At 50.6% G+C, this 27,686-nt stretch overlaps 2 protein-coding genes across 3 annotated transcripts in view; one reads left to right on the top strand and one right to left on the bottom strand.

Moving 5' to 3' along the window:
* The window catches only part of PUDP (pseudouridine 5'-phosphatase), a 67,057-nt gene extending 52,989 nt beyond the window's left edge, over positions 1 to 14,068 (bottom strand). Inside the window, 1 exon segment of the mRNA NM_001046595.2 lies at positions 13,978 to 14,068. Within this exon segment, the coding sequence (NP_001040060.1) occupies positions 13,978 to 14,047 (70 nt within the window). The 5' untranslated portion in view covers positions 14,048 to 14,068.
* Positions 13,315 to 27,686, top strand: part of STS (steroid sulfatase) — a 163,315-nt gene continuing 148,943 nt past the window's right edge. Inside the window, exon 1 of one of the 2 annotated variants that reach the window (XM_024987847.2) lies at positions 13,315 to 13,605. The gene's annotated coding sequence lies outside the window, so the exon portion shown is untranslated. Of the gene's footprint in view, positions 13,606 to 14,426; positions 20,036 to 27,686 lie in introns of those variants that run through there. The other variant, XM_024987848.2, reaches the window with a different exon arrangement.

Raw genomic sequence — 27,686 nt, forward strand, 5'->3', positions numbered from 1 at the left:
ACCCCTCCAGTTCAGGGCCTGACTCTCTCTCCAGCCCAACGCTCAATATGATATTATAAACGCCAAGACAGGTACCCTGCACTGGTTATTCAGTATCACAGGTGCGGTTACACGAAGCTGTTAAGTTCACATGTGTGCCATCTGCTCACCAAGGGCGGACGTGCCTTTACCTGATCTAATAACAAACACAAATGCTATGAAGAAGGGCTGTATCGTATTCAGACAACTACATCTCTTTTGCAAAGTCACATTTAACACTGCACAAGGGCTTCCCAGGTGGTCCAGTGGAAGACAGGCCAGCATGCAATGCAGGGCACATGGGTTTGATCCCTGGCCCCGGATTCCCACATGCTGTGTAATAGCTGAGCCTGGGAGCCACAACTACTGAGCCCACCTGTCCCAGATCCCATGCTCTGCAACAAGAGAAAGCAATGTGAAGAGAAGCACAAACACCGCAACTAGAGAACAGCCCCGCCTGTCATAGCTAGAGAACATACCGCGCTTGTCACAACCAGAGAAAGTCCCACTTGTCACAATCCCCACCTGTCACAGCTAGAGAACAGCCCCCCCGTCACAGCTAGAGAACAGCCCCGCCTGTCACAGCTAGAGAACAGCCCCCGCCTGTCACAGCTAGAGAACAGTCTGCCTGTCACAGCTAGAGAAAGTCCCACTTGTCACAGTCAGAGAAGAGCCCTGCCTCTCACAGCTAGAGAACAGCCCCGCCTGTCACAGCTAGAGAACAGCCCCCACCTGTCACAGCTAGAGAACAGCCCCCACCTGTCACAGCTAGAGAATGTACCATGCTTGGCACAACCAGAAAGTCCCACTTGTCACAGTCAGAGAAGAGCCCCGCCTGTCACAGCCAGAGAATATACTGCGCTTGTCACAACTAGAGAAAGTCCCACTTGTCACTGTCAGAGAAGAGCCCCACCTGTCACAGCTAGAGAACAGCCCTGCCTGTCACAGCTAGAGAACAGCCCCTGCCTATCACAACTAGAGAACAGCCCCCGCCTGTCACAGCTAGAGAACAGCCCCGCCTGACATAGTTAGAGAACAGCCCCTGCCTGTCACAGCTAGAGGAGAGCCCCACCTGTCACAATAAAGTACAGCTCCTGCCCGTCACAGCCAGAGAACAGCCCCTGCCTGTCAAAATAGAGAACAGGTCTGCTTGTCACAACTAGAGAATAGCCTCCGCCTGTCACAACTAGAGAATATACCATGCTTGTCACAACCAGAGAAAGTCCCACTTGTCACAGTCAGAGAAGAGCCCCGCCTGTCACAGCTAGAGAACAGCCCCCGCCTATCACAACTAGAGAACAGCCCCCGCCTGTCACAGATAGAGAACAGCCCCACCTGACACAGTTAGAGAACAGCCCCTGCCTGTCACAGCTAGAGGAGAGCCCCACCTGTCACAGCTAGAGCAGAGCCCCACCTGTCACAATAAAGTACAGCCTCTGCCCGTCACAGCCAGAGAACAGCCCCTGCCTGTCAAAATAGAGAACAGGTCTGCTTGTCACAGCTAGAGAATAGCCTCCGCCTGTCACAACTAGAGAACAGCCCCCGCCTGTCACAGCTAGAGAATATACCATGCTTGTCACAACCAGAGAAAGTCCCACTTGTCACAGAGAAGAGCCCCGCCTGTCACAGCTAGAGAACAGTCCCCGCCTATCACAACTAGAGAACAGCCCCCGCCTGTCACAGCTAGAGAACAGCTCCGCCTGTCACACTGTCACAGCTAGAGAACAGCCCCGCCTGTCACACTGTCACAGCTAGAGAACAGCCCTGCCTGTCACAGCTAGAGAACAGCCCCCGCCTATCACAACTAGAGAACAGCCCCCGCCTGTCACAGATAGAGAACAGCCCCGCCTGACACAGTTAGAGAACAGCCCCTGCATGTCACAGCTAGAGGAGACCCCCACCTGTCACAGCTAGAGCAGAGCCCCACCTGTCACAATAAAGTACAGCCTCTGCCCGTCACAGCCAGAGAACAGCCCCTGCCTGTCAAAATAGAGAACAGGTCTGCTTGTCACAGCTAGAGAACAGCCCTGCCTGTCACAGTTAGAGAACAGCCCTGCCTGTCACACTGTCACAGCTAGAGAACAGCCCTGCCTGTCACAACCAGAGAATAGCCTCCACCTGTCACAACTAGAGAACAGCCCTGCCTGTCACAACCAGAGAATAGCCTCCGCCTGTCACAACTAGAGAACAGCCCCACCTGTCACAGCTAGAGAATAGCCCCGCCTGTCACAGCTAGAGAACAGCTTCGCCTGTCACAGCCAGAGAACAGCCCCACCTGTCACACTGTCACAGCTAGAGAACAGCCCTGCCTGTCACAACCAGAGAATAGCCTCCACCTGTCACAACCAGAGAATAGCCTCCGCCTGTCACAACTAGAGAACAGCCCCACCTGTCACAGCTAGAGAACAGCCCCACCTGTCACACTGCCACAGCTAGAGAACAGCCCTGCCTGTCACAGCTAGAGAACAGCCCCGCTTGTCACACTGTCACAACTAGATAATATCCCCTGCCTGTCACAGATAGAGAACAGCCCTCACAGCAATGAAGACCCAGCACAGCCAAAAATAAAATTAATTAATTTAAAAAACAACAGCAGCAATAACAACAAAAAACAGTACACTGAAGGCCTTGTGTCGGCTAGCAGGCTGTCTTGGACCTGACTTTCTTGTATCTTGACAAGCCTCTGAAGGCCCAGGAGGGTCCCGCCCTGTCTGAGACATGCCCGAGACCCCAAAGGTGGGGGCGGGCTCTGCTGCGGAAGAACGCCTGAGGACGGGGAATGGCACCAAGTTGGCAGGGAGAGCGGGTACCAGGGTGAAGTGAGGAAGCAGGCTTTCTCCAGGTGATAGCTAACATGTTCAGTGAGCACAGGTGGGCCTGAGTGGGACCCTCCATCGACCCTCGGAGTGAGACAAAGGCTAGAACACGAGGGGTCAGCTATGTGGTCTCTGTGGTGGATGCGTGCGTGCTCAGTCACTCAGTCGTGTCCGACTCTCTGTGACCCCATGGACTGTAGCCTGCCACGCTCCTGTGTCCATGGCATACTCCAGGCATGGATACTGGAGTGAGTTGCCACTTCCTTCTCCAGCGGATCTTCCCAACCCAGGGATGGAACCTGCATCTATCACATCTCCTGCATTGGTAAGTGGGTTCTCTACCACCAGCGCCCCCTGGGAAGCCCAGTAAGGATGTCCCATTGTGCCTGAACCAGTGACGGTTGCCTGGCAGGCATTCCAAGTTGGCCCAAGGCCACCCACTGAGATGCTTGCTGAAACGACCCAGTAGGAAACAGCGGGCTCGGTTTTCTCTGGGTTCTCCAGGCAGCTCGATGGTTTCTCCAAACACATCTCAAATTCGACCAGAACTCCCCCTCTGCAAAGCCAGTCACCTCCGCATACCACTTTCAAAGCTAACGCATGGTCATCCAGCTGTCAGTGCCAAACTCAAAGTACATGGTGGCAAAAGACAGTTATCTCAGCTGGACTCAGAGTCGGCCTTGATTATACAGTTATCAGGCAAAAAACACACGCTGTCAGTGTAACCAAAGGAAATGCTTCTAAGATAAAAAAGGGAAATAACAGACGCAGAGAAGAAATTGGAATGTACCAGGGACCAACTGAAATCAACTGTCTGCAGCCGGAAGAAAACACCAAGTAACACCTTGCTGGCACAAAACGTTTCTTCGATAACCAAGTGATCCCCTTTTCTTAAAGCAGGAGCAGAAAGGTTTCCAAGCAATGAAACCGTGGTGAACCTGGACAGAGAACCCTGTGGACCTGTGAAAATGCAGCCACAGGGCCCTCACGCCAAGGACAGCGCTGGCCCAGCACTGCCAGAACTGCTGTTAAATCCATGTCATTCTTCACTCCAGCTCGAGCTCCAGCCTCAGGAGTGATGGATGAGAAAACGCCAGGCCTGCAGTGGCAGACGTCTGCAGAGAGGCGTCGGCCCAGGGCTGCCGGGTTCCCGAGGGACACGGCTGTCACAAGGTCTGACGGGCACACCTTGTGAGCTGCAGGTATCGGTGAGTGGCTACTTCAGGAGGACATGTAGGAAGCTTCTCTCTTTTTTTTGAATGTGATCTCTTAACTAAATACCAGCTGCTGTTCAAGATTCTACCAAAAGATGGGAATAAAGATTGATACAACCAGTATGGAAAACAGTACAGAGACTCCTTAAACAGCTAGGAATAAAAACTACCGTATGACCCAGCAAGCCCAGTACTGAGCATATACCTCTGAGAAAACCGTAATTCAAAGATGCGTGGTACCTGAGTGTTCACTGCAGCACTATTTACAGCAGCTAGGACATGAAAGCCACCTACATGTCCACTGACACGTGAATGGATAAAGAAGACGTCTCACACACACACACACACAGACATATACAATCAAATACTGCTGCTGCTGCTGCTAAGTCGCTTCAGTCGTATCCGACTTTGCGACCCCATAGACGGCAGCCCACCAGGCTCCCCCGTCCCTGGGATTCTCCAGGCAAGAACACTGGAGTGGGTTGCCATTTCCTTCTCCAATGCATGAAAGTGAAAAGTGAAAGTGAAGTTGCTCAGTTGTGTCTGACTCGTAGCGACCCCATGGACTGCAGCCCACCAGGCTCCTCCGTCCATGGGATTTTCCAGGCAGGAGCACTGGAGTGGGGTGCCATCGCCTTCTCCAACAATCAAATACTACTTAGCCATAAAAAGAAACAAAGCTGAGTCATTTGTGGTGATATGGGTGAACCGAGAGCCTGTCATACAGGGTGAAGTAAGTGAGAAAAACAAATATTCTATATTAACGTTTAACTAGGGAATCTAGAAAAACTGTACTGACAAGCCTATTTGCAGGGCAGGAATAGAGATGCGCAGCAGAGAACAGACCTGTGGAGCAGCGTGAGAGGGAGGAAGCGGGGCGAATGAAGAGAGCAGCACGGACATATATACACTATCAGGCGTAAAATAGTGGCAAGCAGCTCTACAGCGCAGGGAGCTCAGCTCAGCCCTCTGTGATGACCCGGAGGGCAGGATGGGGTGGGCAGGATGGGGTGCAAGGGAGGCTCAAGAGGGAGGGGATGTATGTATACATATCACTCAAGCTGAGGCTCCAATCCTTTGGCCACCTGATGTAAAGAGCTGACTCCTTGGAAAAGACCCTGATGCTGGGAGGGATTGGGGGCGGGAGGAGAAGGGGACGACAGACGATGAGATGGTTGGATGGTGTCACCGACTCCATGGACATGAGTTTCGGTGAACTCTGGGAGTTGGTGCTGGACAGGGAGGCCTGGCACACTGCGGTCCATGGGTTCACAAAGAGTCGGACACGACTGAGCGACTGAACTGAACTGATGGCTGATTCATACTGATGTACGGCAGAAACGAACACAACATTGTAAAGCGATTATCCTCCAAATAAACATAAATTTAAAAAAAGATTCCCCCCAAAGAAAATTTGGTGCCCAAATGTCTTCAGAGATCCCTGGGCCCAGCTCCAAGTGGGAAAAAAGACAAGGAAGGGGATGGAGGAGGAGGACAGGGAAGTACTTCTGATACTCTGACAAGCTGACCCAGGGGAAGAGACTGCCCCTCCCAAGGCTAGTTAATTCCCAGAGATGGTCAGAAGCTGTCTTTTGTATGTAAACGAGGGTGCCTTTCATATGCAAACCAACCTACCCAGAGCCCATCCTCCCAAACAGTCCTTTATGGATTTTTAAGCCACCTGCCAAAGCAGGAGACCTGAGAGACATGGGTTTGATCCCTGGGTCCGGAAGATCCCCTGGAGGAGGAAATGGCAACCCACTCCAGTATTTTTGCCCGTAGAATCCCATTGACAGAGGAGCCTGGGGTGCTACAGTCCATGGGGTAGAAGAGTCGGGCACGACTGAACCAACTGAGCACACACACACATGCAAGCTGTGATCACGGGTCCGCATCTCACGTAGCCTGGACAGGCTAGCGGGCGTCGAGCAGACTCTAGTTCACCTCTAGATCCGTTCCTGGCCTCTAGGCCTCAGGAGGTGAGTTAAGGGCCATCGACTGCCCGGCCCAGGGGCAGGAGGCAGGCCTACGGAGTTGCCTGCCAGGCCAGGGCATGGAGCAGACCGCCCTCAGCGCAGGCACAGGCCCCCGTCTGCACAGGTACTCTGTGCACAGAAGCTAAGCTACTGACCGCAGGCATCACAGCAAAGGGCGTGAGAGAGCCAGACCCTAAAGGAAAATGGGGATGGATCTGACCAACACTCAGAAGGTAACCTGAGGGCTGCTGGGATGGTCGTCCACCTCTGCAAAGACCAAAAGCGGGAGAACACTTCTTAAGCATTTCTGCTCAAGAAACAGAAATGTGAGTCTGTCACGATCATTACGTGTTCAAGAAGATTCTCCTCAGACACCCAGAAGGCCATTTTAAACCACAGAAATGTGTTCTGTAACACCAGCACTGCCCTCGCCCCCCATTTCAACACAATTCTAGGAAGCTTCTAATACCCTGTGCGTGCTACATCGCTTCAGCTGTGTCCAAGTCTTTACAAGTCTACGACAGCCCTCCAGGCTCCTCTGTCCATGGGATTCTCCAGGAGAGAATACAGGAGTGGGTTGCCATGCCCTCCTCCAGGGGATCTTCCTGACCCAGGGATCGAACTTGTGTCTCTTCTGTCTCCTGCACTGGCAGGCGTGTTCTCTACCATTAGCGCCACCTGGGAAGCCAGTATTCATGTACAGCTGATGGTGAGATCTTTATTTTTGAATGTAATGCAAACACCATGGCACCTTCTGACCTCAGGCTATGTATCCGTCACTTTTCAAACACTGCAAACACAGGTTTAAAAAGTCACTTGGGCAACTCTGTGTAATGACAGCTCTTGGCAGACGTTTCTTGGGGGCATTATTTCCCTTGCTCTTTTCCGTTACATTAAATCTCGGTCTACCCCTGAAAAATGACATGGCGTAAATGATAAATTATAGCAGCTTACAAAATGAAAGGAAGAAAAAAAAAGAAGCTGAAACAGAGAAAAGAGAATCATCATAAAGACAAAAGGGACCAAAGAATCCCCAACACACAGCTTTTTCCAAGGAGAAGGAGGAAAAAACAGATTGAGAGAAAAAACGATGACTCCTCTCCTGAGATCGTAGCTTGTTTTCGCTGCTGAGATTCCAGAGGAAAGCACACCACGGGGAGGATAAGGAAGCTAGCAGAAAGCAAGGCAAGGATGCTCTGCCCCTGCGCTGGCAGAAACCCACTGAGAATTTTAGCTGTCTTGCCAGCTGGACCAAACTCCCGTCGACCTGCAGAATTCTGCAATTTTGATCTCACCCTCTCCCCAGTTATTCTAGAAACAGGAGCCGCTGTGGTGGATACGAACTGCTAATGGCAGGCACACACTGAAGGCTGACGAGGTTTGGGACTGTTAGGAAGCACAGCTTAACAGGCCTGAGTTTCCCCACCTTGGTCCCCTCTAGAGTCCTTTCTTATTCCTGATGGATTTTCTCGGACAAGCAACACGGTCTGTTGGTACCTTCACCTGCCCCTTGGTTGCTCAGTCGTGTCGGACTCTTGGTGACCCCATGGACTGTAGCCACCAGGCTCCTCTGTCCCTGGGATTATCCAGGGAAAAATACTGGAATGGGTTGCCATGCCCTTCTCCGAGGGATCTTCCAGACCCAGGGATCGAACCCACGTCTCCTGCATTGCAGGCATATTCTTGACCTTCGGAGCCCTCAGGGAAGTAACCTACGAAAGTGCTAAAGCCATCTAAGGAGACTCTGTTTGTCATCAGCTGTGTGGAGGTTCTGGGGTCTAGACAATCTGGCATAGGGGAGTGAACAAAAGGACGACGGGTGACAGGGGACTCTGACCCCGTGTGGGCACAGCTGTGAGCTGCTGAGCTCCAGAGAGGCCCTGCCTTCACCCAGAGGCACCCAGAAGGAGAACCGGGCCCTCCCACACCATCTCAAGGGCCATTACTGGGCAGGGACAAAGCTGCTGATGCTACTGCTAAGTCACTTCAGTCGCGTCCGACTCTGTGCGACCCCATAGACGACAGCCCACTAGGCTCCTCTGTCCCCGGGATTCTCCAGGCAAGAATACTGGAGTGGGTTGCCATTTCCTGCTCCAAGGCATGAAAGTGAAAAGTGAAAGTGAAGTCGCTCAGTCGTGCCCGACTCCTAGCGACCCCATGGACTGCAGCCCACCAGGCTCTTCCGTCCATGGGATTTTCCAGGCAAGAGTACTGGAGTGGAGTGCCATTGCCTTCTCCTGGGACAAAGCTATGGGAGAGCAAACAGGTACACAACAGGCCATCCGCTCCTCTCCGTGACGGTGAATTAGAAGCCAGGTGTCACCCCTTAAAATCCGGCCATCTTGGGACTCTACTGGTGGCCCAGTGGTTAAGAGCGGTATTTCCCATGGGGGTGTGCAGGTTCAGTCCCTGCTTGGGAATCTAGGATCCCACATGTGGTGCTCAGTTTTGACCAGCTCTTTGTGCCCCCATGGACCATAGCCCGCCAGGCTCCTCTGTCCAAGGGATTCCCCAGATATTGGAGCGGGTTGCCATTTCCTCTTCCAGCGTCTTCTACATCTCCTCTACTGGCAGGCAGGTTCTTTACCACTGAGCCAAGGATCTCACATGTTGTGGGATTAAAAATAAACAAATAAAAAATCCTGCAATATCTGCATGTTTATGGAGACATGGTCAGTTATAATCAACACTGCAAATAATCATACTTTCCCTGACCCATCTATCACAATATTATTTTTCTGATTTTTTTTTAAGAATTTGAAAATAAGTTATTTTCCTAAGGCTGACTTTTTAAGGATTATAATTACTGCATCAGACTCCTAGAAAGCACATTATATGTATATCACATCTTACACATCCGCAGAATTCCTAATTCTCAATATGTTTAACATCCACCCTCCACCTGGACCTGTTATCAAGGGCAATCATCAATGAATTGCTTCCTAAAACCCTGCACCTGGGTCATCCAACAAGGGAGGCCCTGGCCAAACGTGGCCAGTGAAGCCTGGAAACCTGGCTAATTTGTGTGGAGATGCATTCTGAGTGTCCAATACACACAGACTTCAAAGGCTAGGTAAAAAAATGAAGGTGAACCATCTCAATGATTTTTTTTAATTGATTATGTGTTGAGTAACAATATTTTGGATGTGTTAGGACAGAAAAAGTTTCCATTCAAGCTCATTTCCTCTGTGTCTGTTTCCTTTTTTAACTTTGCTCTCTTACATAGTCCTACACCCTGTTTATTTAACTTATATGCAGAGTACATCGTGAGAAACGCTGGACTGGAAGAAACACAAACTGGAATCAAGATTGCCGGGAGAAATATCAATAACCTCAGATATGAAGATGACACCACCCTTATGGCAGAAAATGAAGAGGAACTCAAAAGCCTCTTGATGAAGGTGAAAGTGGAGAGTGAAAAAGTTGGCTTAAAGCTCAACATTCAGAAAACGAAGATCATGGCATCCGGTCCCATCACTTCATGAGAAATAGATGGGGAAACAGTGGAACAGTGTCAGACTTTATTTTTCTGGGCTCCAAAATCACTGCAGATGGTGACTGCAGCCACGAAATTAAAAGACGCTTACTCCTTGGAAGGAAAGTTATGACCAACCTAGATAGCATATTCAAAAGCAGAGACATTACTTTGCCAACAAAGGTCCGTCTAGTCAAGGCTATGGTTTTTCCTGTGGTCATGTATGGATGTGAGAGTTGGACTGTGAAGAAGGCTGAGTGCCGAAGAATTGATGCTTTTGAACTGTGGTGTTGGAGAAGACTCTTGAGAGTCCCTTGGACTGCAAGGAGATCCAACCAGTCCATTCTGAAGGACATCAGCCCTGGGATTTCTTTGCAAGGAATGATGGTAAAGCTGAAACTCCAGTACTTTGGCCACCTTGTGCAAAGAGTTGACTCATTGGAAAAGACTCTGATGCTGGGAGGGACTGTGGGCAAGAGGAGAAGGGGACGACAGAGGATGAGATGGCTGGATGGCATCACTGACTCGATGGACGTGAGTCTGAGTGATCTCCGGGAGTTGGTGATGGACAGGGAGGCCTGGAGTGCTGCGATTCATGGGGTCGCAAAGAGTCGGACACGACTGAACGACTGATCTGATCTGATCTGACGCCTATGAGATTGCAGGACTCTGGACCACCAACTTTCCCCTCTCTTAAAGAGAGCCTCTTGTGCTCCTCAAGTCATTAAACAACTTCAGTTATTTAAGCAACAAGAAAATCCTTCCTGTTCAGGAGCTGAGTGTTTAATACTTGTATCTTCTTCCTTCAAAATCTTATCCTTGATCATAAATAATCTCAGTCCCCTCTGTCTCTGGGTCTAAATAGCATCTGAGGGCCAAAATTACTACCTAGCTCACAGATAATTGTTACCTGTGTCAACAAAAATCAAATTCCAAAGATTGAAAAGACAACAGCAGCAAACACTTCAAAAGCACTAGAAAGTAACCCTGGTGTTCTTGTCAGCATTCCTGTAACAATCTCCAGACTTCCTCATTGTCCACAAGCTTCGCCCTTCTCTAAGAATTCCTCACCCAACTCACTGTTTTCTGATCCACTTCTTGGAAAATTCAAGTACTGGGGCTAACACAAACAAACAGAACTTCCTGGGAAAATGCATTTGGAATTCTGAAAAGCGGGCAGACCAAAAAAGAACTTATTATTAACTGATGACGCACTGTTATGCAAACAACAGACAAACTGAAGTCAGGCCCTTGAAAATTAGAACAGGTATGTGCTTCGTTGGTCAGTCGTGTCCGACTCTGCAACCCCATGGACTGCAGCCCACCAGGCTCCTCTGTCCATGGGGATTCTCCAGACAAGAATACTGGAGTGGGTTGCTATGCCCTCTTCTAAGGGACCTTCCCAACTCAGGGATCGAACACAGGTCCCCCACATTGCAAACAGATTCTTTACTGATTGGGCCACTAGGGAAGCCCTGCTGCTGCTGCTAAGTCACTTCAGTCCTGTCCGATTCTGTGGGACCCCACAGACGGCAGCCCACCAGGCTCCCCCGTCCCTGGGATTCTCCAGGCAAGAACACTGGAGTGGGTTGCCATTTCCTTCTCCAATGCGTGAAAGTGAAGTCACTCAGTCGTGTCCGACCCTCATCGAACCCATGGACTGCAGCTTTCCAGGCTCCTCCATCCATGGGATTTTCCAGGCAAGAGTACTGAAATGGGGTGCCCTAGAACAGGTATAATCAAGCAGATTAAAGGAAGTAAAATATTGCATTCTGGAAACTGGTGTTTTATTCCAGACGTTTTGTAAAAAGTAACAGAATAACCAAAGGCGCATTTCTGAGAAAGTTCTGCAAGGCCTTACCACCTCCAGGAAGAGTCAGGGCAGGATGACGTAAAAGGGAGGGAAAGAGTTGGGTCTTATGTTCCCAAAGGCCACTAATCTTTGCTTCTCTGACTTGTTCAGAGGATTGGGTAACACAACTGCCAGTCCAATGCTTGACAAACCACTCAACTTGCCTTAACTAGTGAAGTGGAGACTGACTGATAACTGAAAGTTGCTCAGTCGTGTCTGAGTCTTTGCGAACCCAGGGACTATACAGTCCACGGGATTCTCCAGGCCAGAATACTGGAGTGGATAGCCTTTCCCTTCTCCAGGGGATCTTCCCAATCCAGGGATTGAACCCAGGTCCCCCACACTGCAGGCAGATTCTTTACCAGCTGAGCCACCAGGGAAGCCCCTGGTTGATAACCCCTGCAATTACCACCACAGAAGTCACATTCATGGCTCCAGGGAACACGTATGTGTGTCTTGACTGGGGATGAAGCACCAAGCTCATTTACAAGTTTAATAAATTTAACTTTAATGAGACACCTCAGTCTGCATTAAAATTCATGAGACTCCCAAAACATGTTCTCTAGACCTTTCATTAGAGGGTAAAGCATTTATTTGACAATTTACCTTGACCACCTGGGCAGGAAAACCCATGTCCACAAACTATACTTATGAATCCCAGAGGCCTTTTTGAAATTGAGTCACATCAGGTTTAGTGGCCACATACACTATTCCATCCAGTCAGTGACCTCGACAGGAACTTATTTTTCTCCCTTAGGAATTCACTGGTTTACAGTTCTGTGCTATGCTATGTGCTAAGTTGCTTAGTCACATCTGACTGTTTGCAACCCCACGGGCTGTAGTCCGCCAGGCTCCTCTCTCCATGGGATTGCTCAGGGTGGGTATGCCATACGTTCCTCCAGGGGATCTTCCCCACCCAGGGATCCAACCCACATCTCATGAGTCTCCTGCACTGCAGGCGGATTCTTTATTGCTGAGCCACCTGGGAAGCCCTGGGTCCGTGAAAAGAAATAAGAGACTGGTTTTTGTGTGCCTTTAAAAAAACAGCCCCATTATTGAACCGAGTTACATGATCAGAGGGGCAAGGTCACACTCACTCTCATTAAGCTGAGCGCAGCACTTTTATTTAGAACTAGATTGATCTGTAACCATTTCTCAGCTCTGTTCCTTATTAGCTGTGTGACCTTGGGCAAGTCACTTTATCTCTCTGAGCTGTGCAAGCTTTTCCTTTCAGTTAGTCAACATAAATATTTTCTCCCACATTGCAGGATTTTACGAGAGGAAGCATTAAAGTACATGAAAGTCTTACCTGGTGGTTCAGACGCTAAAGAATCTGCTTGCAATGCAGGAGACTGGGGTGCGACCCCTGGACAGGGAAGATTCCCCTGGAGAAGGAAATGGCAACCCACTCCAGTGTTCTTGCCTGGAGAAGCTCCATAGACACAGGGAGCCTGGCAGGCTACAGTCCATGGAGTTGCAGAGTCGGAGACGGCTGAATGACTACCACACACACATTAAAAGTACACACACCTCCACCAAATCAGTAGTCTACATAAAGTATGCACACATTTTTACAGTTCTGTGAAACATTCTGGAGACTGAGGTCAGGAACACGCAGGCCCTAACGTCGTGTAACACTTGGCACCGTTATGGAAAAAATGGCCCAAGCCGTAGGCTGCACTCAGGGCAGTTAGCGGGCTCTTGAGTTATAAAAAGTGAGTGCTTTCTATGAATCCTGCTTGAATTCCGTTTCGGTTGGTGGAGGTCACACCTACCACCAAGCCACTGCAGGACAAGTTCGGAGGGGGTGCGCGGGATTGCTAAACCACTCCAAACCCTGGGCGCTGTATGCATCTCCAACTTTCCGACACTTGGGTTAAATAAGTGCAGATTCTGATTGGGCAGCGGCGGGGTGGGGACCCGGGCACCGCACTGCAAAGAGGCTGCCCGCTCGGATGTCCGTGCTGGGAGTCCCTCGGCCCAGCCGGACCTCTGAGCAGGGCTCCATCACTACCATCACCTCCTCCTCAGCACAAGACACTGGGGGTCAGGAGCGTTTGCAGTGGCCGTGGCGCGGTCCCTTGCACTGCGGAGAGCGTTTCAGCAGCAACCCCGCTTGCATGGCACTCCCGCCTTCCGGCTAGGTCACCCCCAAACGCTTGCAGACGTCGGCAGAGGCCCCCGCGCCCGCCCCCCACACCCCCACATCGGCGGATGGAGGACCATGTCCTGCCTGTAAGATGCTACCAACCAGGTGCGTGCACCTCAGAGGGCAGAGCCCCGGCAGGGCCCCTGGGAGCTCGGGGCGCAGACAGGGCAACTGAGGCTGGGTGGCTGCGCGCAGCGCTCGCGGCCTCTGGGGTGCGGGGTGGGGGACCTCACCAAGAAACTCCACAGCCAGCGCGGGGGTCCCTGAGCGCGCCGGCCCCCCAAGCGCGGCGCGGCCGCCGGAAGTGCCCGGGAGCCGTCTACGCTGCAGCCCCGGGCGGGCGACCCGCCTGAGGTGACCGAGGGGTCTCCTCACACCGCTCCGTCGTGGCCCCCCGACCCCGGCGCTGAGGGCCTGCGTTTCCCGTCCCGCCAATCCCCAGACAGCTCTGGCGGGAGGCGGCCGCAGGCTACCCACCCAGAAGGAGGCCGTCCATGTCAAAAAGCAGGTGGGTGACGGGACGCGGAAGGGGTACGGGCGCCGCCATTTCTCTGCCGACTCGCGGGGTGGGCGGGGGGAGAGGGAGGGCGGGGAGGAGGCGCCGGCAGGCGCGCTCCCGGCCTGCCCCGCGCGTCCCGAGCCGTTCTGCGCACGCGCGGCCCCCGGGCAGCCTCCTCGCGCCGGTGCCCCCATCCTCCCGCCAAGGGCTGCTCCCGCACGTACGCGCGCTCTGGCCTGGCGCGCGCGCATCCCGAGCCCTTCTGCGCACGCGCGGTCCCGAGCCTCCTCCTCCTCCTCCTCCTCCTCCTCCTCCTCTCGCCCGCGCCCCCGAAGCTGCTCCCGCGCACGCGCGCTGCGGCCAGCCCCTTGCGCCGGCAGCCGCTCTGCACACGCGCGCCTCTCGCCTCCTCGCGCGGTCCACTCGGAAAGCGCGCGCTCTGAGCCACACAGCTCCTCGGCGTGTGCCGGCGGCCGGCCTCCTCGCAAAGCTCCCGAGACGCGCCCTGGGCCTCCTGTCCGCGTCCACCCACCCGGGTCACTTCTCACCCGTGAAAACGGGCCGCCGCGTCGCTAGTCCAGGGGTCAGCGCGTACAGCTCGAATTTGGAACGCGCCTGAAGAGGGAGGCAGGGAGGGAGGGCACAGAGGTTCGACCGCGCTTGAAGTGCTTCTCTCTTCAGAGCCAGCAAGTTCATGGGCAGCAGGGTGGCCTTAGTCATGGTGTCGCCCCCGCGGGGACTTCGGCCCGGGCCCCGGAGCGCCTGTCCCCAAACTCTTGGCAAGTTTCCCTTTCAGTTTATAGCCGCCCCCACCCCGCCACCTCGGCTTTGGCAGGAAGCGTGAGCAATGGCGCGGCGGGTCCCCCTCCTTGAGCGCCTGTATCGCCGAGCAACCCTGGCTGGTGCATCTCCCGGAGCGATTCCGCAGCCGAAGTCTGATAGCAGAGAGCCGGCATCGGTTCGGTTCAGTTCAGTCGCTCAGTCGTGTCCCGACTCACTGCGACCCTCATGGACTGCAGGACAGCCAGGCTTCCCTGTCCATCACCAACTCCCGAAGCTTACTCCAAAAGTGTGTTGTCAAAGTTGTTAGTTTCTCAGTCGTGCCCGACTCTTGGCGACCCCATGGACTGCAGCCCACCAGGCTCCTTGGTCCATGGGATTTTCCAGGCAAGGGTACTGGAGTGGGTTACCATTTCCTTCTCCAGGGGATCGTCCCAAGCCAGGGATTGAACCCCAGTCTCTTGCACCGCAGGCAGATTCTTTACCGACTGAGCTCCGAGGGAAGCCCTTACTCAAACATGTCCACGGAGTGGGTGATGCCATCCAACCACCTTATCCTCTGTCGTCCCCTTCTCCCACCTTCAATCTTTCCTAGCATCATGGTCTTTTCCAGTGAGTCAGTTTTTCGAATCAGGTGGCCAAAAGATTGTAGCTTCAGCTTCAGCATCTGCCCTTACGATGAATATTCAGGACTTATTTCCTTTAGGATGGACTGGTTGGAGCTCCTTGCTGTCCAAGGGACTCTGAGGCTTCCCTGGTAGCTCAGTTGGTAAAGAGCCAGAATAAGACATGTTAAATGCCTTGCCCGTTTTTGCCTTGTGTATCTCATCTGCTTTGATTACTGAGTTTTATTCCCCTCCCCGCCCCAAACTGTCTGAAGGCAAGCTGAAAAGCAGCATTTCTTTTTTTTTTTCCTTCCCACTCTCAGAAATACCTTCCCCCAACCCATTTCTATTATTGTTAGCTGGTGTTGTAAATGGATGTTGGCAAATGGGCTTCCAGGGTGGCTCAGATGGTTAAGAATCCGCCTGCAATGGGGGAGACCTGGGTTCGATCCCTAGGTTGGGAAGATTCCCCTGGAGAAGGGAATGGCTACCCACTCCAGTATTCAGGTCTGGAGAAGTTCACAGACAGAGGAGCCTGGCAGGCTACAGTGCATGGAGTTGCAAGGAGTCAGGAGAGGACTGACTGCATTTTCAAATGCATGTTTAAACATAAAGATAGGATCTTTAAAGAGGCAGAAATAAGAAAGCTGCAGAGACTTTAAAATGTGAGTGTTGTATTTCTGGTGAAGTGTGTCAACTGGGCACTCAGACAGCTTAGTTTAGCACATATCAGCATTAAACCTCTGTGCCTGCCTTTCTGTGTGCATGAAACAAAAGCGTTACATGATGCAAGCCAGGGCAAGCTGTTCAGTTTAGTCACTGTCATGTCCGACTCTTTGCGACCCCATGGACTGGGCAGGCAGTTGGAAGTGGCAAATAGAATATGCTCAGTTAACTTATGTCTTTTTGTCAAGCTGTGGCTGTGACAAAACGTTCCCTGGTTTCATCCAATCATGATTTCCTGTTGAGGACGCTGGACCTCAGAGAGGGCAGTTCATCAGCCAGTTAGTGAGCAGACTCTGCCCCAAATGCGCTGCTGCTGCTCAGTCGATTCAGTTGTGTCCGACTCTGTGCAACTCCATAGACAGCAGCCCACCAGGCTCCTCTGTCCACAGGATTCTCTAGGCAAGAATACTGGAGTGGGTTGCCGTTTCCTCCTCCTCCAAATGTGCTAGGCTGCCGTATGGAAGGACCACAGAGTGGGTAGATGCCACCACATGAAGTCAGTGCCTCCCAGTTCTGAAGGCCAAAAGTCCGGGATCAGAGGCTGGACAGGGTTAACGCCTTCTGAGGAAAGAGTTGGTGCCAGGCCTCTCTCCTTGGCTCCTACACAGCCGTCTTATCTCTTTATCTCGTCATCTTACCTTCTGTCCGTGCATCTGTTTCCATGTCCACATTCCCCTTTTTATAAGGACACCAGTCATCCAGGATTGCCACCCAGACTCATGACCACGTTCTCATTTAATTACCTATGTCAAGACCTTTTTTTTTTTAAGACCTTCTCTTCGGGTAAGGTCACACTGAGGTACTGGTGGTCAGGACTCCTACACTATTATTTTTTTTATATGTATTATATTTATTTATTTGGCTCTTCTGGGTCTCCGTTGCAGCCTGTGGGATCTTCAGTCTTCGTTGTGGCATCTTGTTTTTTTTAGTTGCAGCATGTGAGTTTCCAGCGGACAGAATCTAGTTTCCTGTGTGCACGCATGCTCAGTCCCTTCAGTCGTGTCTGACTCTGTGATCCCGAGGACTGTAGCCCGACAGGCTCGACCTCTGTCCGTGGGATTCTCCAGGCAAGAACACTGGAGCGGGTTGCCGTTTCCTTCTTTCAGGGGATCCTTCTCACCTAGGGATCAAACCCAGGTCCCATGCATTGAGGCAGGGAGTCTTAGCCAGTGGACCACCAGAGAAGTCCCTCCTATGCAGGGTTTTTATGTTTTGTTTTTTTTTTGTTTTGTTTTTTTTTTGAGGGGCACACAATTCAACCTGGAACACAGTTATTCCATAAATATTGGGGGCCTCCTGTCTGCCCAGGCTCAGCTGTTGGACCCTTTAGAATTCTTGCTCAGCTTCTTTCCATTTTTAGAAATGTAAATGGACACTTCTCTGGTTGTAACAACTTTGTTGATTCCTTAGACAAAAGGAGTGTTTTCAAAAGGGAAAGGAAAAAAGAAAAAAGCTCCAGTGCCAGGGTTAAGAATTGGAAACAGCAAGGGTAAGGCGGGAGCTAGAGGAAAGCTCTGTGTTAGGGAAAGGGGGCTCCTTAGAAGGTGCTGACAGAGTTGCCTGGGTTTGGACGCTTTGTGACGATTCGCTGCAAAAATAAGCAGACACAGATGCAGGTGATGAAGGCGTGAGATACTGAAAGGTTGTTGTTGAATCACGCGAATACACCAGGATTCTTGGCCCCCGGAGGAGAATTCAATCCGGGGCCAAAGACGAGGCTTGATCGCTCAGAGCTTTTGTGTAATAAAGTTTTATTAAAGTATAAAGGAGATAGAGAAAGCTTCTGACATAGGCATCAGGAGGGGGCAGAAAGAGTACCCCCCTGCTAGTCTTCAGCTGGATGTTATATAGTCACTAGCAGTCTGTTAATGAAAGAAAGGAATGTCTGAAAATTCAGAATGGCACCAGGCCCCTCACCCATAAGATGCATTTTGGGATAATTTTGGCACCAAATGGTTTATCCTGGGCCATAAAATGATTAACTTGAATCTTGAAGAAGGGCAGACCACCATACAAATAGTTTCATTTACATAGATTAGGGGAACAATATCTGAGTATAACATACTGGTTTGTAGAGTAGGTTCTGGGCCAAGAGGCGGAACCGACTTGGAGACAGAGTTTGGGGTAAAGGCATAGCACATTAGCATAGCTTAAGACAAACATTTCCATAAGAAAAAGGCATTGGTTATCTCTAGGCTCAAGAATAGCTAACTTCAGGCGAAACCAGGTGTCATTATGGCAACACAGTGTTTTAAGAGAAACCTCCCTTAAATGTGTATAGAGAAGGAAAAAATATTGCTAGTTTGTTTCCTCCTGCTGCTTAAGAGAGATAAAAATGTCTGACACTTGCAGGCTATTTCCTCCATTTGGAGACCCCTGGCTTTCCTGCCTGTTACCCTCTCAATACCCTGGCACAGAGATACTTGGAGGGTCCCCCTTGCCCCGTTTCAGCCACTGCAACCCTGGGCACGTCTCGGCACACAATCCAGTTTGTTCACTTACAGGAAATGGATGCGCTGGCAGAGGGGAGTTCCCCTTTCACGGAGGCTAAGCGGGCAAAATCTCAGGGTAGTGCAGTTGCAGATGAATTACATTAGGAAACTTTTCCCACAAGGCTTGAAAACATGGCTCAGGTCATTTTTTTTTTTAAAGTCTTCTTTTCCACACCCTTCAGAAACGTCTCTTGCCCACAATGGAAGACACCTCAAAATATCAACAACCATGAGAAAACTGAGTCATGTGTCTTTGTCACAAGCTCGACTAGAAAAAAAAACAGGAAAATGTGTTCTATTCAAGTGGTTACTACGCATGTCATTAGGTATTGTTTGTTCTTGTTGTTTAGTCACTGATCTGTGTCCGACTCTTTGTGACTGCAAGGACCGCCAGGCTCCTCTGTCCTTGGAATTCTCCAGGCAAGAATTCTAGAGTGGGTCGCCATTTTCCTCCTGCACGGCAATCTTTCCCACCCAGGGATCAAACCCGCATCTCCTGCATTGGCAGGTGGATTCTTTACCACTGCGCCACCTGGAATCGCCCCAGAATATATATACATATATGTATGTGAGTGAAGTCGTTCAGTCGTGTCCAACTCTGTGTGACCCCATGGACTGTAGCCCACCAGGCTCCTCCGTCCATGGAATTTTCCAAGCAAGAAGACTGGAGTGGGTTGCCATTTCCTTCTCCAGGAGATCTTCCCACCCCAGGGACTGAACCCGGGTTTCCCTCATTGTAGGCAGACGCTTTACCGTCTGAGCCACCAGGGAAGTCCACTCTATATACAGTATCACCTTGTTTCTTTTTAAAAAAAATTTATTTGTTTACTGGCTGTGCCGGGGCTTCATCGCTTCAGGAGAGCTACTTTCTCGTGGCAATGCACGGGCTGTGCTTGCGATGGCTTCTCTTGTCGCACAGTGAGGGCTCTAGGCATGGCGGCTTCAGTCGTTGCACCACAAGGGCTCAGGAGTTGTGGCCCACGAGCTTAGTTGCCTCGCCACATGTGGGATCTTCCCAGACCGGAGATCAAACGGGTGTCCCTTGCGTTGCAAGGCAGGCTCTTCACCTGTGGACCATCAGGGAAGCCCACAGCCCCAGCTTACATCAGCTTCCTTATTTTGCTGCCTTGGTTCTTCCGGCTGTATGTTTCCTTTGAGTGTATTTGGAGAGCCATGTAGAAGCCAGGTTTTCTTTGGAAGCAGTTCCAGCCCTGCAGATGACCCTCAGCGGCTTCCAGTTTCCTTCCGTAGCTCTGTCTGCCCTGCTCCTAGCAAGTGTGAGGCTGATGGGTGAGGCCCGACCTGCAGGTTACACATACAGAGCACCACAGTGCCTCCATCACAGCGGCTGAGCCGAGTCCAAAAGGGCTTTGCTGACTCAAGACACAGGAAACATCTGGGGCTGCTACTGGCAGGAGCAGACGGACTTTGTGGTGAGTTTGGGAGATGCCAGCATGTCCCCTCCAGGTGCAAGGGTTCCATGCTTGACAGTCCTTTAGCTGGAGAACTCACAGGGGAGCAGCTTGAAAGTTTAAAGTATAGGAGATGGAAGACAGGCATCAGAGTACTGATATTTTTTTTTTTTTTTTGAGAATAAAATTTATTTAACTGGAGGGTAATTGATATGGTTTTTGCCATGCATCGACATAAATCAGCCACGGGTGTACATGTGTCCCCCATCCCGAACCCCATTTTTTTATGTGGGCCATTTTTTTTAAGTCTATTGAATTTCTTACAATATCACTTCTGTTGTTTATGTTGTGGTTTTTTGGCCCCAAGGCTTGTGAGATCTTAGCTTCCTGACCAGGGATCAGACCCGCCCCCGCCCCCCTCCGCCCCCTGCTTTGGAAGGCAAAGTCTCAACCAGGGGACGGCCAGGGAAGTCCCAAAGTACCAATGTCTTGAGTGGAACTTTGATGTCTTTATGTATATAATAGCATATCTGTTATATACATAAAATACGTATTTTATATGTGCTCCGTGCTCAGTCGCTCAGTCGTGTCTAACCTTTTGTGACCCTTTGGACTGTAGCCTGCCAGGCTCCGCTATCCATGGGACTTTTCAGGCGAGAATACTAGAGCAATTTCCCCACTCCTGGGAATCTTCCCTACCCAGGTATCCAACCAGCAGGTCCTGCGTTTCCTGCATAGCAGTCTCTGAGCCATCAGGGAAAGTCCTTATGTATGGATGGATAGAAATATACATAAAGTATATCCATGTGTACATAAGCTATGTACATACATGCATGTAAAGTGTGGATCTACATAAACATACATTATTTGGGAAAAACCCTGATGCTGGGAAAGATTGAGGGCAGGAGGAGAAGGGGACGACAGAGGATGAGATGGTGGGATGGCATCACTGACTCGATGCACGTGAATTTGAGCAAACTCCGGGAGTTGGTGATGGACAGGGAGGCCTGGCGTGCTGCAGTCCATGGGGTCGCAAAGAGTCGGACACAACTGAGCGACTGAACTGAACTGAACCACCCTCGTGACCTCGTCTAAATCTAATTACTTCCCTGGGAGTTATAAGAAATACCTGTTTGGTCTTCATTCCATTTCAGGCAGCTCCTGGAGCCCTCGCAATTTCTTAAGTGAAGAAAGAGATAAAGGTGTCTTTTGTTGTGTTAATAAGGTGACTCTTGCAAAGCAGCTAATTGTGGGGACTGGTTGCCAGGGGAACCAATTTGCTTTCTTTTTTTAATTTTATTTAATTAATTAGTTTTGGCTGTGCTGGGTCTTTGTTGCTGTGTGAGCTTTTCTCTAGTTGAGACAAGGAGGAGCTACTCTCTAATTGTGGGGCCCAGGCTTCTCAATGCAGTGGCTTCTTTTGCTGCAGAGCACAGGCCCTAGGGTACCTGGGTTTCAGTAATTGCAGCTCCGGGTCACTGGAACACAGGCTCAGGAGTTGTGGCACACGGGCTCAGTTGCTTCTCAGCATGTGGGATCTTTCCAAACCAGAGATCTAATCCGTGTGGCCTGCATTGTCAGGCAGATTCTTTACCACTGAGCCACCAGGGAAGCGCCTGATAGATTTTCTCATGAGAGCCTCAGAAGGTTCAGAATCACCCACAGCATCCAAGGAAGGGTGAGGGGCTGGAGGTTGAACCAACCACCCATGGCCAATGGTGTAATCAGTACGCCCACATAGTAAAGCCTCCATAAAAACACGCAGTGAACCCATGGAGGTGATGGGACAGTGGTTCCCTGGCGAGGGTGTGGGAGCTCCGTGTCCTTTCCACGTACCTCCATATCCTTCCCCGGTGCGTCTCTGGCTGTTCCACAGTTGTATCCATTTATAATAAACCAGTGAACCCGAAAGTAACTTGTTTCCTGAGTTCTGTGAGCCACTGTAGGAAATGAAACTCAAGGAGGTGGTTGGAGGAACTTGGGGCCTCAAGCTGGTCAGTCGGAAGGACAGGTGACTATGTGGACTTTTGATTGATGTCTGAAAGAGGTGGGGTTGGGTGGGGGGCAGTTTGGTGGGACGGAGCCCTTACACTGTGGGATCCAATGCTGTCTCGCAGTAGACAGATCAGAATTGAGTTGAGATGTGGATACAACAGACAGACACCCCAGAGGTGTTGGGGAACTGCTTCTCCAAGGTGTCTTTTGTTGTGTTGATAAGGTGACTTTTGCAAAGCAGCTAATTGTGGGGACTGGTTTTCCCCTTGAAAACCCTGCAGTCAGAGCTGATATCAGAACTAAACTCCTATGGATAAACAGCAAGGCCCAAATGTATAGCCCAATGACCTATATTCGATATCCTGTGATAAACCGTCATGGAAGAGAATATGAAAAAAGAATGTATTCATACATGTGTATAAGTGAGTCAGTTTGCTGTACAGCAGAAATTAACACAGCATTTTAATTCAACAGTGCTAACCCTAACCCACCCCAGTATTCTTGCCTGGAAAATTCCATGGGCAGAGGAGCCTGGCGGGCTACAGTCCATGGGTGTCTGAGCAACTGGACAGACATACATACTTCAATTAAACTGTCACAGCATTTCTTAATCCACTATACCCCAATGCAAAATAAAAAGTAAAAAAAAAAAAAAAAAGGGCTCTAAATGAGCTTTAAAAAATATAGAAAATTACAAGTAAACGCTCAAAGATCCCACCTCCAAATCCTAGTCACTGGGGGTTACGGCTTCCAGCTAGGAGTTTTAGGGGGACTCAAACGTTCTGTCCATCAGAGAATATCGTCTTCTGTTCTTTAAAAAAATCGGTAACCCAGGTTGTCTGCTTACTTCTGTCCTATGTAGAGTGACTGCAGGTTGGTTACCCGGTTTCACACTGACAGCCCTGCAGGCAGGGAGCGTTTCCCCCGCAGGTTTTTACGGGGACCTACCACCAGCCTATCTTGAGCTACCACCCAATCATGCAGAGTTAGGAGACCATCCAGCCCAGGAGAGTGAACAAGGCAGGGAAAACGTGACAGGCGTGAGCCCGCTCCTTCAGGCCTTTCAAGCAGTGAGTGTGTCATTAGGGGCAGGTGCCTGAAGCTAAGGTCGCTGACCCTGATGACTGGAAATGCAGGTTTTGCTGCAGACCTCTGGCCTCAGGGGCTGCGTGGGCTGATATGACACCAGGGGTGGCCCTTGGGGCAGGTGGCCCCAAGGCCTGGAGCACGCAGATAAGGGAAGCAGAGAAAGAAGTGGTGAGTTGAGGTTTGGGAACCGTGCAGAGACCACTTGCCTGTGTGCCCCGAGTTCAGGGTTCCCCACCACCACCACCACCACCTCAGCACTGTACATATTTGGGGCAGGAAGGTCATTACGCACTGAATTGTGTGCCCCCAAATTCAATGTGGATGTCCTGGCTGAACGTCCGGGACCTCTGAATGTGGCTGTGTTTGGAGATCTTTAAAGAGGGGGCGATGAAGATAAAAGGAAGTCACTAGGGTGGGCCCTGATCCTGCAGGACCGGGGTCCTTATAAGAAGAGGAGGTCAGCACACAGACACACACGGGGGTAGGGGGACGGCCACGTCGGGGCACAGGGAGCAGACGGCCGTCGACACGCCCAGGAGAGAGGCCTCGGGAGGAACCCAGCCTGCCCGCACCTGGATCGGTAACTTCCAGCCTCCAGGACGAGGCGAGAACACACTCAAGTGTGTTACTTAGAAGCCGTCCAGCCTATGGTACTTTGTTATGGCCGCCCTGGCAAAATAATAGGATAATTTTTAGCAGCAGGAGGATTGTTTCTGGGCGCTGTAGGGTATGTAGCAGCCTTCCTTGTCTCCACCTGCTAAATGCCAGTAGCAAACACCTCCTGTATGTCTGGTTATCAGTCCATGCATCTATCAATCCTATAGATCCAGCCACTATCTGTCCACCCATCCATCCATCTGTCCATCCACACTTCTGTTTGTCCACCCATCTATCCATCCATCCATCCTTCTATCTATCCACCTATCCTTCTATATATGTATCGATCCCTCTATGTACCCATCCATGTATCGATCCATCCATCTCCTATCTATGTATCCATCTATGCATTTATCGATCCATCTATCCATCCTATCTCTCTGTCCATCCTTCATCCATCTACTCATCAATCCATCTTCTGTTTATCCGTTTATCTGTCCATCCAACCATCTGTGGGTGTATCAGTTGCTCAGTCGTGTCCGACTCCTTGGGACCCCATGGACAGTAGCCCACCAGGCTCCTCTGTGCAGGGGATCCTCCAGGCAAGAAGACTGGAGTGGGCTGCCATTTCTTCCTCCAGGGGATCTTCCCGACCCAGGGATTGAACTCGGGTCTCCTCCTGCCATCTAATCTGTCCATCCATCCTTCTATCTATCATCCACCTATATCCATACATCCATCTATCTGTCTATCCATCTATATTCTAACTATCCATCTATCCATTTATCTCTCTATCCACCTATCTGTATTTCTGTCTACGCATACACACATGCACACACGTATAAGGAGTCCTATGTGCACGGGATCCCAGGAGCCTACTGAAACAAGAAGGCGGAGCTGCAGCTCAGAGGTTCTGCCCTGCATATGCAGTCAGCATCTTCATGTCCCTTGACTCCAAGAATCCTTGACCTGATTCAAAGAGCTCTCAGTCTGGGACTCAAGAGGCATTAGAGAAAAAAAATAAGAATGTGCTCCCCGTAGACCTGAAACATTTCGCTGATTCCTTTTTACAACACCTCCTGACAACAACACGCTCATTTTGCAACTTAGACAACGTGTCCTTCCACGCTTGTAAAACCCAGTTAAGTGTCCTGCTAATTAACCCTTTCCTTCGAGATGCCAGATAAGCAAGCTGACGGGAACTGGGCGAGGTCGCACAGCTCCTGGAGAGCTAAGGTCTGTCTGTCTGGTTGCCGGCTTGCTGGAGCCGTCTGTCTCGCCATCCGTCACCTCCCTCTGCCCCATCCTTGTCTTCGTGTGTCTGTGAGGCGTGGGTACCACTCAGCTGAGATTGGTGGCAGGGCAGACCGGAGCCCGGTGGTCCCTGCGGCTCCTGGCGGGTGGGCACCTGTAGAGTCTGCTCTGCTCCAGCCATGGGGGGCTCACGAGCCTTGCCCCCCGCTTCCTCCAGCCCAAGGAGAAGGGCTTCCACATCACGTTCAGCGTCAGGATGGACCCACGCAGGGATTCTCCTGTGACAAGGCGGGGAAACTAAGAGCTCTGGTTTCAGGACTTCCCTGGTGGTCCGGTGGCTAAGAGTCCATGCTCGCAATGTAGGTGGACCCAAGTTCCATCTCTGGTCAGGGAACTAGATCCCACAGGCAGCAGCTAAGAGTTCGAATGCCGTAGTGAGGATCCTGCATGCTGCAACTAAGACTCAGAGCAGCCAAATAAATAAAGAGAAAATTTTTAACAAAAAGGAATGCCTTTCTCATCTACCCGAAGGCGAGATCTCCTTATTTACATATTCCATGTGATCTCTGAGCTCTACCCTAACACTTCAGAGCTGTGATTCTCCATTGTTTACATGGGCAGTTTGCTATGGCTATGTCTGAGCCCCATACCTACCATCAGCAAGCTCAGGAGAAAGACCCCCTCTGCCACCACATCCTAGTGAGGCCTGGTAGATAGTAGGTGCTCAAGTAAACATGCATGCATGCTCAGTCATGTCTGACTCTAGGTGACCCCGTGGACTGTAGCCCCACCAGGCTCCTCTGTCCAGGCAAGAATACTGGAGTGGATTGCCATTTCCTCCTCCAGGGGATCTTCCCGACCCAGGGATTGAACCCACATCTCTTGCATCTCTGGCATTGGCAGGCGGATTCTTGACCACTGAGCCTTCTTGGAAGCCCCCACTCAACTAAATATGCTATGTTAGTAAATACAGTCCTTTACTACAAAGAAAAAAGAAGCAAGCTCTGGCTTCCGTACATAGCTGGTGTGGCAGTAGGGACCATGGTTCTGCTCCCCTCCACCCATCCGTTTGTGTCCAGCCCAGGGAGCTCTGGGAGGGATGCCTGATGTGGATGGCTGCATGTTCTGCTTGTGGTATTTTCCTCCTGGGTGCAGTTGGTATTTTTGCAGGAAGGTCATTTTTCTTGACCGTCTTTGCTATCAGACTACCACCCAGATGACCTACCTGCCAGAGAGGGCTCTGTATACTCCTCGCAGTGGTAGACAGCAGAAGTGGTCCACAGACCAGCAGCGTCAGCACCATCTGGGGCCTTGCCAAAAATGCAGACCCCCCAGGCCCCACCAAACCCACCTGAACCAATATCTGCATTTCACCCAGGCTTCCCAGGGGGTCTTGGCCACTGATCCCCTCAAATCCCATGGTGCGTGTGGTGAGCAGATGCATGAGAATCTTGGCTTGTGATGATTTTATGAAGAAAACAGGAAATCAGTTGAGTCCAGGGAGAGTGGTGTCTTGCTTCTTCTCAAGGAACCGACAGGCAGAACTATCTATTTTTATATTGTCTGTGTTTTTGAGGTTTCTTCTGCTGTGGATCGTCAAAACCACATCCCTCATAGATGACTGATGAGAAAATCAAATGCATTCATGATTCTGTCTATGTGTGTGTCCATCTCTCCATCTCTCTATCCATCCATCTATCCCTCTACATATCTCTCTATCTACCTATCTATCCATCTGTCTATCCCTCTATCACATCTATCATCCATCCATCCATCCATCCATCTCTCTATCCATCCATCCATACATCTATCCATCTACCTATCCATTTGTCCATCCATCTATCCATCCATCCATTCATCCATCCATCCATCCATCTATCTATGCATCCATCCATCCATCTCTCTATCCATCCATCCATACATCCATACGTCTATCTATCCTTCATCCATCTATTCTCCATCCATACGTCCATCTATCCATCCATCCATCTGTCTATCTATCCATCCATCCATTCATTCATAAATCCATCTATCCATCCATCCATATGTGCATCCATCACCCATCCATCCATCCATCCATCCAACCATCCATCATCCATCCATCCATCCATCCATTCATCCATCCATCCATATGTCCATCCATCTATCCATCCATCATCCATCCATCCATCCATCCATCCATCCATTCATCCATTCATCCATCCATCCATATGTCCATCCATCCATCCATCCATCCATTCATCCATCCATCCATATGTCCATCCATCTATCCATCCATCATCCATCCATCCATCCATCCATCCATCTATCCATCCATCTGTCCATCCATCTATCCATCCATCTATCCATCCATATGTCCATCCATCATCCATCCATCCATCCGTATGTCCATCCATCTATCCATCCATACATACATACATACATCATCCATCCATCCATCCATCCATATGTCCATCCATCTATCCATCCATACATACATACATACATACATCATCCATCCATCCATATGTCCATCCATCTATCCATCCATCAATCCCATCTATCCATCCTGTCCATGTCTTTCTCCACATCCATTGATCTATCTATCCATCCATCCATCTATGTCTGTCTGCGTATCTATCCATCTGTCAATTCTATCATATCTATCTGTCTGTCTGTCATCCATGAATCCATCCACCTGTATCTGTCTAACTCTGTATCCACCCATCCCTCTATCCTTGTATCTATCTGTCCAATC

The sequence above is a fragment of the Bos taurus genome, chromosome Y (genome assembly GCF_002263795.3).
Source record: "Bos taurus isolate L1 Dominette 01449 registration number 42190680 breed Hereford chromosome Y, ARS-UCD2.0, whole genome shotgun sequence".
Taxonomy (NCBI): Eukaryota; Metazoa; Chordata; class Mammalia; order Artiodactyla; family Bovidae; genus Bos; species Bos taurus.